General features: G+C 34.6%; 1 protein-coding gene across 1 annotated transcript; it reads right to left on the reverse strand.

The window, feature by feature from the left end:
- Positions 1–1,361: 1,361 nt before the first annotated feature.
- On the reverse strand, positions 1,362–9,552 carry LOC127839580 (uncharacterized). The gene is made up of 5 exons (XM_052367970.1): positions 9,505–9,552; positions 9,159–9,368; positions 4,580–4,670; positions 2,634–2,857; positions 1,362–1,430 (listed from the first exon to the last, which is right to left on the reverse strand). The coding sequence occupies exons 1-5, from the start codon at positions 9,550–9,552 to the stop codon at positions 1,362–1,364; spliced, it is 642 nt and encodes a 213-aa protein (XP_052223930.1).
- Between the last annotated feature and the right edge of the window lie 5,423 nt (positions 9,553–14,975).

Genomic DNA, 14,975 nt, shown 5'->3' on the forward strand with positions numbered 1-14,975 from the left:
GAAAAGTGTACCTAAACGCAAAACTTTACCGGACGCCGACGCCAAGGTGATGACAATAGGTCATAAGTTTTTTTGAAAAAAAAGATGAGCTAAAAATCGAGTGTTTCAAATAAGCCTTAGGCTTTATGTGCAATCGAGCTAAAATAAATAGCGTTAAACTCCTGAGGGACATTTTCCAACAACACAAACAACAGCATTCCATAGCCAACGCCTATATTATCAAATCCGTATGGATTGGAATTGCAAATGGTAAGAACCCGAACGAAATGTGATTAAAACAGGACAGCGACCAATTATGATCCGAAATAATTCTTCACATGAAAACCCTCCATTGTAACTGTTGTGTAGGATGTAAATCCTCTCGATTAAGCAGCAGACGCCGGACTCACCTGCACAGCTGCATGTTGCCCTAGCCAAAATGAACTGTGGCAATCCAAACAATTAAAAAAAAGTGGGTACTCAGGTGATAGTTGACATTTTTTTAAAGTCATTAATTGGATTTCATGATTATTTAATGCTATTTAATATCCCCAATTCCAGTTGTATTCCTGGTCCTCCATACTATGGAGTTTGTCATAACGATCATCACTTTTGAGTCAAAGTTATAGACTTGTTGACCTTCGTATTGCGCAATTTGCCATTTCGGACGCCAGGTTGGATTTCTGTGTAATATAATGAACTTACATAATGTCTGATAATCTTAAGTGTGTTTGCCCACCCCCCCCCGCCCCCCCAAAAAACCTAGGTATAGACACCGAAATCTTCAAATTTGAGTGGATAGTTATATAGTTATAATCATCGATAGGTTTGGAGTACCTGCCTAGTTCTATCCTACCAGAATTAGTAAAAATACCTTTTGTTGTGTTTTTTTTTTGGGGGGGGGGGTGGGGGTGGATGTGGTGGGGTTCAAAGTGTATATTGATCTGACTATCATACCATGGCGGTATTGTAACATCATAATATTTCTCCTGGGTTAATTGGATTTACCAGTAATAAGCACATGTCATTATGCAAGTAACTGACCACTTGTATCAAAGTGGGAGTAAAAGGCAATCAAAATAATTTCAGGACCAATCCAATCACCATACATGTACATTTTTACACCGAGGGTATATTCAACTTAGCTGCTGAACATGTTAAATCCAGTACACACATAATAATGTTATGTATCGCACAACAAAGAGATAACAGAACATCGGGGTTTTCTTCGCAGCTTTTCCCCCCGACATTCTATGTAAGACCCCCTATAGATTGAATAATGTTTCCCACACCAAAAAGATAAGAGAACACTGAGTTTCTTTCAGCTCTATTTTTCTTTTTGTTTCAGTAGAGAGTCTACATAAAGAGCGTTCATGCACAGCTTATCGGTTGGACTTGGCAACACGCTCAAGCTCGTCCTTCTTCTTGATAGCATGCGAGTTGGACGAGCCCTGAAAGAAGATACATAATGAGGAAATTAGCATATAAAAGTATTATCCCAGATTAGTCTGTGTAGTGCGCTACTCTAATTTTTGACATACAATGTTATCATTTCTAAATAAGTGAGGGGGCAGTGATTATTCTAGTCTTGTTATGTAAAAAACTGTGCTTAATACATGTGCATTATGGGTCGTCCCTGATTAGCCTGTGCAGTACACTGATAAGCCCATGCTGACTGCACAGGCTGATCAGGGATGACACTTCACAGCAACTAGATTTTTTCTAAGAGACTTGTTTTAAATGAAAAATACCATAACAGCGGAAAGCGTCGTCTGTTAGGAGGACTGCACAGGCTAATCTGGAACGACACTTTATGCAGGTGCATTTAGTTTAGTTTTCCAGGAAGAAGGCTAGAATAATTAGTGCTCACTCATTCTTTGGCAATGATACCAGTACATGTAAAAATGGTTTAATTAGCATTGTTTTCACCACAATTTGTCATGTATAAATAAATCGCAGCCAAAAATGATGTTATAAAAGGGTCATGATGGCCCATAAGCACTCACATGAGTTTAATCTGAATTTTGAGGCCCTTTAATACTCACCTACGTTAAATCTAATTTTGAGCACAGCAATCGGAACTGACTTGTCCTGATGACCTAGTTTTTTTACCCCACTGGATGGATATTCAAACATGTACTTGATATTGTCAACATAAATATTATCACCATGTTTCATCAAGAAATTGTCATAAATGTGGCTTTAGTATGTAATATGTTTCTTCTAATAATAAAAATTCTGACCTTGTTATCTTTATGGATACATGCCCCAGATTTTAACTTTTACTGGACATTGTCAAGATCAAGCTTAATCATTGATAAAGAATAAACTACGTGAACAGGCTAATCATGAACCCTCCCAGTGATTTTCTTTCTTTCATATTGCGGGCTATTATAGGATGGGACCTGCAATTTCCTTTCCAAATAAAAAATGTTGTTTTTAATGTATCTCAAAATTTAGTCCAATCCAGCTTGAAAATTTGAACCTTCATAAAATTTAAAAATGAAAACAGATTTATTTTCAGTTTAAAGCATTTCTTAGAAAAAACACACAAGGCTAATGAAATTTTCCAAAGTTAAGTCAAAAACACACACTATCTTCCGATCAGAAGGGACTGGAGCCCATCCCCAAGATGGTAAAAAAACATGGCTCACCTTGGCAGCATTGATTAGCTCGTCAGCCAGACACTCGGCGATGGACTTGATGTTCCTGAAGGAGGCCTCACGTGCGCCTGTACACAGCAGCCAGATGGCCTGGTTGACACGGCGCATGGGAGACACGTCCACAGCCTGCCTCCTCATGGTACCCGCACTACCAATACGGGTCGAGTCTTCACGCCGCTGTTGATGATGGCGGTCACACACACTTGAAGTGGGTTCTGAAACAGGGAATTGTTATCAACTAGGAATTTAAGAATACTTAGGAGTACGCCGTATGTAAGGCCTTACAAAGAAACACTGCGGCATTTAGTTACAACTTTGAGAATATGACCTTTATCTGTGAAATTGGGAATTTTAAACATCATATTTACATTAATTTGGGAATGGGCACATCCATGTTAAATTATTTGTGATCACACACACACGCACGCACGCACGCACGCACGCACGCACGCACGCGCACGCACGCACGCACGCACGCACGCACGCACGCACGCACGCACGCACGCACGCACACACACACACACACACACACACACACACACACACACACACACACACACACACACACACACACCACACACACACACACACACACACACACACACACACACACACACACACACACACACACACACACACACACACACACACACACACACACACACACACACACACACACACACACACACACACACACACACACACACACACACACACACACACACACACACACACACACACACACACCACACACACACACACACACACACACACACACACACACACACACACACACACACACACACACACACACACACACACACACACACACACACACACACACACACACACACACACACACACACACACACACACACACACACACACACACACACACACACACACACACACACACACACACACACACACACACACACACACACACACACACACACACACACACACACACACACACACACACACACAAAGAAAATACTTAATATAAAATATCATAAAAATGCTTATTGCAACTTAAAAACTCTTTATTTCTAGAGTATTCATCTTTCTTTCAAAACATAAAAGTAAAACAATATCATATCGGTAATTTTTGTTGATGGGAAAAAAAGATAACGTTTTGCAATTGGGAATATGCTTATGGGAGTGCTAAAATCAAATCAAAATTGATTTATTGTCGGTATGAGTATAACATGTATATAACATAAGCTATGTATAGCTTTTTACCGACCTATAAAAAAACTGTAGCAAATTTCAACACATCATAAATACATGGCATACATAAGAAATATTATAATGATAAACACACTAAAAGCATAACTAAAGCATTAATCTTATAGCTTAAAAGCTAAGCAGAAATATAAAACAGTATTATACATTCACAATTTAAAGCTGTGTAAAAGATTGCTGATCTTGACCCAAGGAAGGGGCCCAACCTACCAAAAAAAGAAAAAGAAATAAAAAGGGGCCATAAAATAAAAGGGCTTAAAGGAAATTATCACTCAAATCCGATTTGAAAGTAACTGATCAGCAAATTTCACACAATAAAAGCAACAAAATACAACAATGATGAATGAAGAATAAAATATCACTATAAAAGCACAAAAAATACAATACTAATGCTGAAGTTATTATACCATATGCGTAACTAGCACTATTTCAAGTGAAATGTGAGGAAAAAAACAACTACAACACAATAACAACAAACTGCTGTAGTGTCACTAGTGTTATATATACACACAGTTAAGCTGAAGCAAACACAGAAAGCAAAAGCAAAAAGGTATCATAATGAAAAACTAATAAAGCAAATGCAAGAAATCAAGATGCAAATTTCTCAGAAAAAGCAAAAGCAGAAAGGCAACACAAAGAAAACAAAATAAAAAAAATGAAAAGAATTAAAACATGCAAACAGTAAGCTCAACTTTGCTGACAGGATCTACAGGCACAGCCCACCCCGTCCCATGATGCAGCCAAACTCCGGAACTGATTGGAGTTGCCCTCATCTCTAAAATGCTGTGGCATGGAGTTCCAGAGTCTGGCTGCTCCTGAGCGGAATGAGCTGAGCCCGTATTTAGTAGTTCTCACCCGTGGTACTTCAGCAATGTTTGTTTACCTTAAAGTTATAATTATAATAATTGCAGATAAAACGTAGTGCACGTTCTTGAATCTTTTCAATTTTCTTAGTGCTAACTTCATCACAAAAATGCCATGTTAATGGACAATAATTAAAATTCGATAAAATAAAGGAGTAGTAAATATTTAGTTTACCTAATTTGCATAAATTGTGACCTTTTTGCTTAAGTACATTTAGTTGCCTAGATGCTTTTTTACAGATATTTGAGATGTGAGAATTGAAATTCAATTGGAAATCTATTGTTACACCTAATCATTTTACTTCATCTTCACACTGAATGTTTATGTTGTCCAATACAAAAGATATATTAGTTTTATGAGTTTTATTTCCAATTTTAATAGCCTGGAACTTTTCAGGGTTTGCCTGCATTTTATTGTTCTCGAAGCATTTAATTAGGTTATGGCTGTCTTTTTCTAGGTTTTTCTTTACTTTTTCTTTGTTTGGGTTGGAGCAAGAAAGTGTGTTATCATCAGCATAATTGTAAATATTGCACTCAGTTTCAAAATGGAAAATGTCATTAATAAATATATTAAAAAGTACAGGGCCTAATATTAAACCTTGTGAAACTCCTTTTATTATGTCTCTGAAACTACTTTTATTGGTCCCTAATTTAACACATTGTTTACGATTTGATAAGTAACTTGATAATAAGGATATAGCATTTTTGAAAACACCATATGATTGAAGTTTTAATATAAGAAGGTCATGCGGAAGACAATCAATCGACACGGACAGGTCCATTAAAATTGCAGCTGTATCTTTATTTTGGTCTAAAGCTAATTTTCAATCCTCGATTACTTTTAAGAGTGGAGTTTGGCAGCCATATCCTGGTCTGAAAGCTGAAAGGTAAATTTTAAAATGTTGGTTAAAGAATTCCAGTATTTGTGTATTAATTGCCCTTTCAAACAGTTTTGAGATTATTGGTAGTATGCTGACTGGCCTATAGTTGCTTTTATCTAATTTACTGTTTTTCTTATGTAGGGGACTTACTTCAGCTATTTTAAGATTATCTGGAAATGTTTCTGTGGTAAATGATTTATTTATTAACTTTGTAATTGGTTTAATTATTGACGGTTTAGCAAGTTTAACTATTTTAGAAGAGATGTGGTCATGGCCTGTAGCTTTTTTAGTACCTAGTTTGTCTATTTGCTTATTAATGAATTTTTCATTTACAGGTTTAAAATAAAATTTTACTGAAGAGGATATATTTTCTTCTATTTTAGTTATACTAGGATGTGATGAATATATTTGAACTGTGTCATTACCAAAAAAAATTCGCTCACCTCGGTTTGATCATTTACTAAATTGGCATTTTCATATAAAATAGTATCTTTATGGGTTATTGAGCCTTTATTTGTTAAAAATGGTTTTACTGTTGGCCAGAAATCTTTTGATTGACATCCACCAATACATCGGTCCAAACAATATTTGCTTAAAGATTTTATCCTTAAGCTAGTAACTAGATTTCTTTTTTTTTCTATATTTATCCCAATTTTTTTCATTCTTGTGCTTGTTGTATTTATTTAGCAGCATTCGCTTTTGATATATATTGTTTTAGTGTCTTATTCATAAAAGGTACTGGTTTATGGCGCAGCTTTTTCTGTTTTAAGGGAGCATGTTTATCTGTTAAATTTAAAAGTACATTGCTAAATTTTTCATAGTCAGTATTTACATCTCCATTCATATCAAGAGTAGACATTTTATCATTTAATTCATTATTAAACTTATCAACATCAACGTTTTTTTAACTTCTATAATAATAGAATTGTGTTTTATTTGTTTGATTATCAAGTTAAAGTTGACAACCAATAATGTTATGAACACCACTAAGACCACATGACAAATTGCATGATTTATAAACTAAAGATTTACAGTTTGTTAAAATGACATCTAAAAGTGATGGTTTTTCATTTACAGTAAAACATGAAGGTTTGTTGACAATATTATCTAAATCAAAACTATCACAGATATTCATAAGTGGTTGGCATTTTGCACTGTCCAGCATATTAAAGTTCAAATCGCCAAGGAAGAAGATGTTATCATATTTGCTCGTAATATTGTCTATGGTTTTTTGGCACTGATCTTCGAAAACATTATTTTTAACTGAAGGAGGCTTGTAAGTACAAAGAAATAAAAGTTTCTGATTGTCTAGATTTACCTCTAATGTTATACTTTCTAGTTCACTAAATTCAAGCATCGGTTTTCGTTCGCCTCTATTTGAGACCTAAGATACACCGCCACGTCACCTCTATGTGCTGTTCTGTCTTTTCTCCAGAGGTGAAAGTTGTCTACTGCAAACTGAGCAACCGGAAAGGAAGAGTCTATTTTTGTTTCAAGTAAAATTAATAAGTCAACAGTATTCTTTGTTAAAAGTTCTTGTATAAAATGAAATTTGTTTCTAAGACTGTTTCTGTTCAGGCAATCGAAGAGAAACTTTTTCGGATGTTGTTTTTTCATGTGTTGAGATGGTCAAATATATATCACGGTCAGTTTCGAGTTCACTAGACATATTGCTGTGGTATGATTGGTTTATTGCAACGTCACTGTAAAAAGAGTTTGAAAAGTTTGATAACATATTACAGTGTTTGCAGATTCAAAGGTCCTCTGAGGCGCCCAACGAAGAGTATTCAGCTAGGGTTAATTTTGCACATTTGATAGCATGCCACCATGAGTAACACCCCTGACAGTAAATGTCCCGGTGGTTAGATGCCACCGGCTTGTAGCATAATCCACAAGGGTATCTAGGAGGTCCTGGATTAGGGGCCACATCGCCAGCCAGCATCAGAAGGAAAAAACGAAGACAGTCATCCACTTGCATAGCTCTAGATGGCACGCGCCGTGTATGTTTACAATGATAGAACAGTAAATGATGAGGTTCGAATTTCAAGTTCTTTGAAAAATGTATGTTGTCCAGCGACAGATCACACGCACGTATATCTATGTTAAGTACACGATCATAACGAGTCCAGCTGGTCTCGAAAGTAGGTATTTTTAACGTAGTATTGACTAATGAAACATCGAGTAAATAAGAGTTTGGAAGACACTTGGGTAGGGAGTCTTTAGGAACATAAGTTGAAACCATCAGTTAGACTAGAAATAATTTTTTCACAACGGCAGCCATATTGGAAAATTTGATCTCTTTACTTTGTATAACTGTGTGTATACACAAGACAATTCACTGCTGATTCCAAAACTCTGCTTTCCAAGCTTGTTTTGACAAGTGTTTTAATCACATTTCAATCACGACAATCCCACTGTCACAGTTAGCAATTTTCTTCAATTGTATTTCTAAATTGGTGAATAGGTTTTTGCAATAGGTTTTCATTCAACTATGTACACATCCCTCACGCTACTGGTCGGTCTAATCCTATAATCCTCTTACTGCAGTCACTGTATGCTAATGTATGTGTGTAATTGTACACATTAACCAAGTTAAAAATTAAATTGTCCAGATATTTCCTTAAATAACTTCTAAATCCCAAAATATGTTCACTATATTTTCACACATTTGCAAAGTTCAATACTTCAGTAAAAGAATATCCAAAAATATCCAATATTTAATCACTATTTAGTATTTGTTTTCACAAAAGTTTCAGAGCTAAATTTTGCACACCCTCTCACCCCAAAAAACTTAAGTGCTATAAAACCTATAAATAAGCTTTCAGCACAAAATTGCAGGAAAATAACTATACCCTCTTATCTATGTAAATCTTTTTTAGTAGCATAAAGATCATGTGAAGATACGATTTTATGTTTAGTGATTTTGGAGGAAATCTACGAAATCGTTTACTGATAACGATGAGTTTTAAGAAATCTGAATCTTTTTCAAGTTTAAGTACTTTTAATAAACTCACAAACTGAATGATTGACTGTCCTATTCAACTGTCATTAGCAAAAATAATTTTTAAATGTGTTCAAAATTTGGTCAGACATTCAATAAAAAGCAAGACACAAAATGAGCGAAAACGAGAGATCATTGCACCAACTACAGCAAATATACATGTATCTGAAACGCACTTACAAAGCCCAATATTCAGATGGTTTTAAAGTTATTATGGGCATCAACTGTACTTAAATGATTATTGTTCCCATTTAATGTCACATTCATATACTGTGTTACCTAGACCTTTGATCTAAAAATCTATCACAAGAAACAATCATACCAAATTGAAGGATCATAACCAAAAGTTATGAAAGATATCATAGGGATAAGAAATGGTTTTCAGAACCATCTGAATGACTGGTGCAGAAAAACACCAGCTTCTGCAAAGGGGGCCTACAAAAAATAATTGCTCAATAGGGTCCCCACTTATTGATGAAAATATGCCCTTAAAACACTGCAAATGATTCCCCATTCGGTCTCATACCTCGCCTGTGAGCAGGTGAATGATCTCAAAGGCGTGCTTGATGATGCGCACAGCCATCAGCTTCTTTCCGTTGTTCCTGCCGTGCATCATCAGTGAGTTCACAATGCGCTCCACAATGGGGCACTGTGCCTTGCGGAACCGTTTCACCTGGTAGCGGCTAGACGAATGTGGGAGATACTTGGTAAACTCCTCCTTCACAGCAATGTAGTTCTGAATGATGAATGTGTAAGTGTGTTATATTCACTTATTTTGTTTTTCTTTATTTCAGCACAATTGCTCAAGTGATGTAACTATAGTAATAACCTTCTATTGCAAAAAATAGTCTTAAATAATTGTAAAAACGAACTGCTTTACTACAAATAATGTTCTTATATTTCTTATAATCTGCTTTCATGGAAATAATTACTTTTAATTCAACTGAATTTATTTAAGATTTTCACACATGAATACATAAAAACAATTTTGTTTCAAACATCTTTACTATGCACTCATTTAAGTATCAGACGAACGTTTGAAAATATAACTATAAATAAAATCAAAAGCCACTAACATTCAAACAATACTAACAAGCGAAAAAATATTTTATTAAAAAGAGAGTTCATATATTTGCTACAATGGTAAAAGGCACCCACTGTGAGACTGATGTCGCTAACTTGGATCTCTTCCGTGGACCACTTTCCAAATAGTTTGATTTCTGGCAGTTCTGCCATAACAGGCGCTGCTTTGTCATTTGCAGTTCTCCATCTGCAGAACAAAAAAACGAGATGAATTCATTTTGTATACACTCTAAAACACAGTAAATGAAAAATTGGAGGCCAATGAGAAAATCGCATCACAATGGCACTGGATATAAAATCTGTTTATTAAGGACTATATAATTAGGAGTTTGATAGTTTCAAAATCGACCGCGCTAGCATAAGGGCAAATGTTCTGACCAAGTGTAATGAGATTTGACACTTAATTTGACTTCTTGATTATTAATAAGGCTTCACTATAGCCATTCAAGGAAAAATAGCCTACCCTCTTGCAGTCATATTTTACATCAGACTGGAATAGTATTGTACTCGGCTGAGACATCATTTGAACAAAAAGTTCGACCACGTTTGAAATGTGACTTCTTGATTGTTAACAAGCTTTGTCTTTAATTATATATAGTGACTTGGTTTTTTATTTAATGTGACCCAGTTTCAAGGCAAATGTTCTGACCAAGTCTCGTGAAGATTGGACAATAAATGAACCTGCACAAAAAAGTATAATGTAAAATGACCTTCACTAAATCTGTATGCTTCATGAAACTGCTTAAAATGTGCAACTGTTCCATGAAACAACTTAACCAACAGATCCACCAATAGACCGTTCCATAATTTAGTAATTACCCAATTATCTCCCCTGAATACTCTCCGCGTCCGCCATTACACTGCTGCTAACAACCGGTAACATATATAAGAGAGCACCGATTATTCAACGGATGAATTTCATTCTTAATTCTAAGGCCGTCATGACATGACCTTGGTTGTATGAAATAAAGTTTTTCTGCCAGGGGAGATGTTACGCTAGTGTTATGACAGAAAAAATGTTTGAAAAACATTCATTTTTAGGTATTTGTCTAGGAAAAATAACACATTGACACATTTAAAAAAGCATTAAATTAAATTAAATGCAATATTTTCCATTTGATTATTTGCATCAATCTTAAAATTGTGTAAGCCTTTGCATTCCAGTATTTAATTGCCCCTTTGTTCAAATAATCCGATTATCTCGTTTTGATCAGATATTGTCCAGACATTACAAACAACATGGTGTCATGAACCACACTGGGTGGCAGATGACAGTCTGGTCATTAAACACAAATGATGATGCCACCATGTCTCCTCTTTCTGGTAGTATTTAGCAGTCATTTGGTTGGATAATTTACCCCCGACATACTTAACAGTTGCGTACATTAGATGTGTTACATATTGTACAAATTAAAAGTTATGTCCAATATAGAATATCAAAAATTGTACACCGTAAAGATACTAGCCCGTTTAATTTATGAAAAAATTAAGTATTTAATAATAATAAAATGTACGTATATATATTTAACGTATTTAGCGGGTATCGGTTAATTAACACTACGTCATTCCGTATAAAGATTAAATGTTACGGCATGCACGAACGACATCATAAAAACAAGAAATTACATTTGACTCCAACAGAGGTAAAAATGATTTTTAAATATGTGTATATAAATATATGTGCGTTAAAATGTTAGATATTTGTCTCTCACACTCACTAGTAACAAGCTTTCAATAAATACGAGTGCACCGTTCAATTTGCATAATGGGAAGTTGTGTTTTTCAGTTGTATGTTAATATTCCTCAAAAGCGTCATTTTTTTGTACAAAACCAATGAAATTAGAATTACATGTAAATACCGTCATGCACTTCGCTTTTAATAGGGCTTTGTAGTACGTTTATTTTCAATGCACCCCTTACACTTGCTATCACTCATTTGTGTATCACACTAGTGTACTCATGCCATTGATAATTATATTTTTATAATAAGATGTATTACTATTGTAATTTATTGAAGCTTTTCTGCAAAAAAACACCAATACGGCTTATGCATAGAGCTCTTTGTTGTGTCAAATTGTCGGCCTTTCAGTCTTCAGATAATCTTTACTTTGATGCTAATGCCGCGTTTTTTTAAAGATGCAGATAAATGTATTAATAAATTCGTTTTGCCCTTCATAATATATTTTTGAAATATTATTTAGGTGTTTTTTTAGATTTTTTTTCGATTATATGACTAAACCAGTGTCGTTATCCATATGCTTTGCGTTACTGCAAAGACCTATAAAATAAATACATTTTTTAGTATTTTAGCTGTATAGCTGTTTAATGATTACAATATGAAAATCTATTCAACTAGATATATTCAAATTATCTTCATATTCCGTATAATTACCTAAAAGATCGTCAAGATCAATATCACTCTCTCATGATAAAAAGTTCGGTTTTTAACGTGACATAATTCCAGCTCACAAAATTTAATTTAAATCCAAACAACAATTTTGTATCTCTGATTTCAACTAGAACAAGAAAATAATGGAAGGCGTATCAAAAATATCATTCTTAATATAATATGTTATGATTTTAGAATATAGAGTCTTACCAAATAAGACCAATTACAAACAATTAGCGGTAATTAATTTCGCGAGAATCTTTGAAAATATAATCTGCTTGATGTTGCGGCTATCAAAATCAACACAACAATACATTAGTGAATTGTTTGTAACAAGATAAAAGTAAAAAGTCTAATCAAGACAAAATATGAGCGACTGAACCGGCAAATTTTCGCCGACGATTACCACTTGATTACACACACAAAAACAAATACACGAAACATTATAAACATTTTATTTGTAACAATCAATCTCAACTTCAAACAATCATTTTAACAACAAAAATGCGATAATCACCTGAAAATAATTCATTAAGTAATTTATTTATCCGACATCGGCGAAGCGGGTATTCTCTACGTTTTTGGCTTTTGGAATCGCAGACTCGCACAAGTTAGCAGTAGTGTAATGGCGGACAGTCACGTGACTGGCAATACGGTGGCAGTCAATTTATCGATTCTGGAACGGTCTATAAGCATCATGAATTAGACAAAATGTAACTTTTTCACAATTTAAATGTTATAAACCATAATAATATATAGCGCAATGAGCAGCATAATCCTCAATTTTTTCGTAATTGTAAAGTCTAATGTTTCCAACCGAAGAATAACAAATAATAATTATGTTTTTAAATTTATTAACGTCATAAAATTCAATAAATAAACAGAAACGATAGCCTGGCTAATCTCTATGCCATACCACTCTTTTTTAAATGAGTACATAATTAAACGTAGAAGTAGAATGGGAATATAAAAATGTTAAAGATGTTATGTTTTCCACAAACTACGCAACTACAGTGTACCACTCACCTAGTGCCATCTTCCCAGCTACACTTGTATGGCTTCTTCCTAAAGAAGTCTATGCTGTTGACATCAATGTAAAATGGCTGTGAGCCATTAAAACCGGACCTTGTAGACAATACATAGTGATAAGATATTTGCAAAAGTTACTAAACCTTTCTTAATACAGGCTGCTCAACTATACAATTTTTTCATAGGTACGAGTATTGGTCAATGACATTTCTTTACGGTTAAAAACCTTGGTAAGTGACGGTACATGATGGCCTTTAAGACATGTGTTAAGTTTCAATTGAATATGTGTTGTCAAGATATGAACAATAATATAAAGATTTTTCACAGGGCCTTTAAGCCAAGGGATGCCACCATGCTTGAATGGCTTTGTAAGGAATTTTCAAGCAATATGATTGTATTAGGTCTTGAGTTACAGGGTGCAGGATCTCGTGACTTTGTTGGATTCACAATTGAAGGTTGGGTGCTTTTCTTCAAATAACTTTTTAAATATATTTTCTTTAAAATTTCAACAAGTACAAAATACAGTTTTTGATGATGCTTATGCAATGTAAAATACACCAGAAAAACATTATTTAATAAGCCTGTGTTATTGGTGAAAATTTCGATGTGTAACGCATTCATTTTTACGGCTATGCTTCGCGCAACATGAAATTTGGCACTGAGTTCATAGGTATTCAATGATAAATTCTTAAATCTTAAGACATTGGCACAAATGCAAGAAAAACTGTCTTTTATGCACTAACGATTTTTGCAAACGTTTTTCAAGAACTTAAGATATTTGCAAAAATTAAGTTCTTAACGGTGTGTTTACATTCCGTCCAGCTCGTGTGTAAACCTCGTTGATGCTGCACCCTGGTTATGCATAAATTAATTAACGACACATGATGAGAAAAGGAAACCGTATTGCCAACAAAGGGTCTTTGTCCATGGAAAAAGATCTGGGGTTCTAATTTAATGACATTAAATACTTGTATTTTATATCAATATATTTTTATCAGTACAGAGATATGTACTTTTTGCATGCAAACCTGTTCCAACCCATTATTCTTAGGCAGACAAAATAGTGATCATGGTCGAACACCTTTTACCTTTCAGTCAACAGTCGTGCTATAACTTATTTTACCTTTTACCTTTTATCTTATGCCTTTACTTAATATGAAGAAGTGAAACTCCAGCTGCTGGAGCAGTACTGCATTCTTATTATAAACAATGAGTTGGTCCTTTATTTAAAGTGACCAATTGCCAGAACAGTACGAAACAGCAAAATACCAAACAACATACACACATAGAAGAATAAAGCTGGTGTCACCGCCTTGGAACGGTATATGCAAAGTATTGGGGCTTTAAACCGGTTTTAGAGCGCTCAACCTCACACTTGGCCCAGCAATATTCATGATACATATAAGTGTAAATACAACTTAACCTCATAGCATAGCAACTCAAATTAAACAATAATAAAAGGGAATTAAAAAGCATTCAATTTAATTACCATGTAATAACTCAATGGTTGGCAGGAGACCAGAGCAACAGATTTACAAATGTTTGAGAAACGATGAAATGAAAATACGAACAAGTGTCAACTATATCCCTTCTTTTAAGAAAAAAGATTTAAGAATATAACATCATATAGTAAATATGTAAGACTACCATACAGCAAACGTCTTCCAAGTCAAGCATTAAAATTATCACCTTATATAAAGTCACTGATCCAATGTAAAACAAGCGTGAACAGACTGTCTGAAAATCATTCGATAAAGCCATCAGTCAATAATGTTCTTAAACACTCGACCTTAGAAATTCAAGCGAAAATATAACAGGCATTCCGATAGGTAAATATTTTCA

This window comes from Dreissena polymorpha, chromosome 7 (genome assembly GCF_020536995.1).
Source record: "Dreissena polymorpha isolate Duluth1 chromosome 7, UMN_Dpol_1.0, whole genome shotgun sequence".
NCBI classification, from domain to species: Eukaryota; Metazoa; Mollusca; class Bivalvia; order Myida; family Dreissenidae; genus Dreissena; species Dreissena polymorpha.

Bases quoted from the DNA above. Each gene is read 5' to 3' on its own strand.
- LOC127839580 (XM_052367970.1), bottom strand. From the start codon at position 9,552: ATGAAAGCAGATTATAAGAAATATAAGAACATTATTTGTAGTAAAGCA. The intron at 2,858-4,579 runs GTTGAGCTTACT...TCCCTGTTTCAG, and splicing joins CTGTAGATCCTGTCAGCAAA to AACCCACTTCAAGTGTGTGT. The intron at 1,431-2,633 runs GTGAGCCATGTT...ATCTTCTTTCAG, and splicing joins AGCTAATCAATGCTGCCAAG to GGCTCGTCCAACTCGCATGC.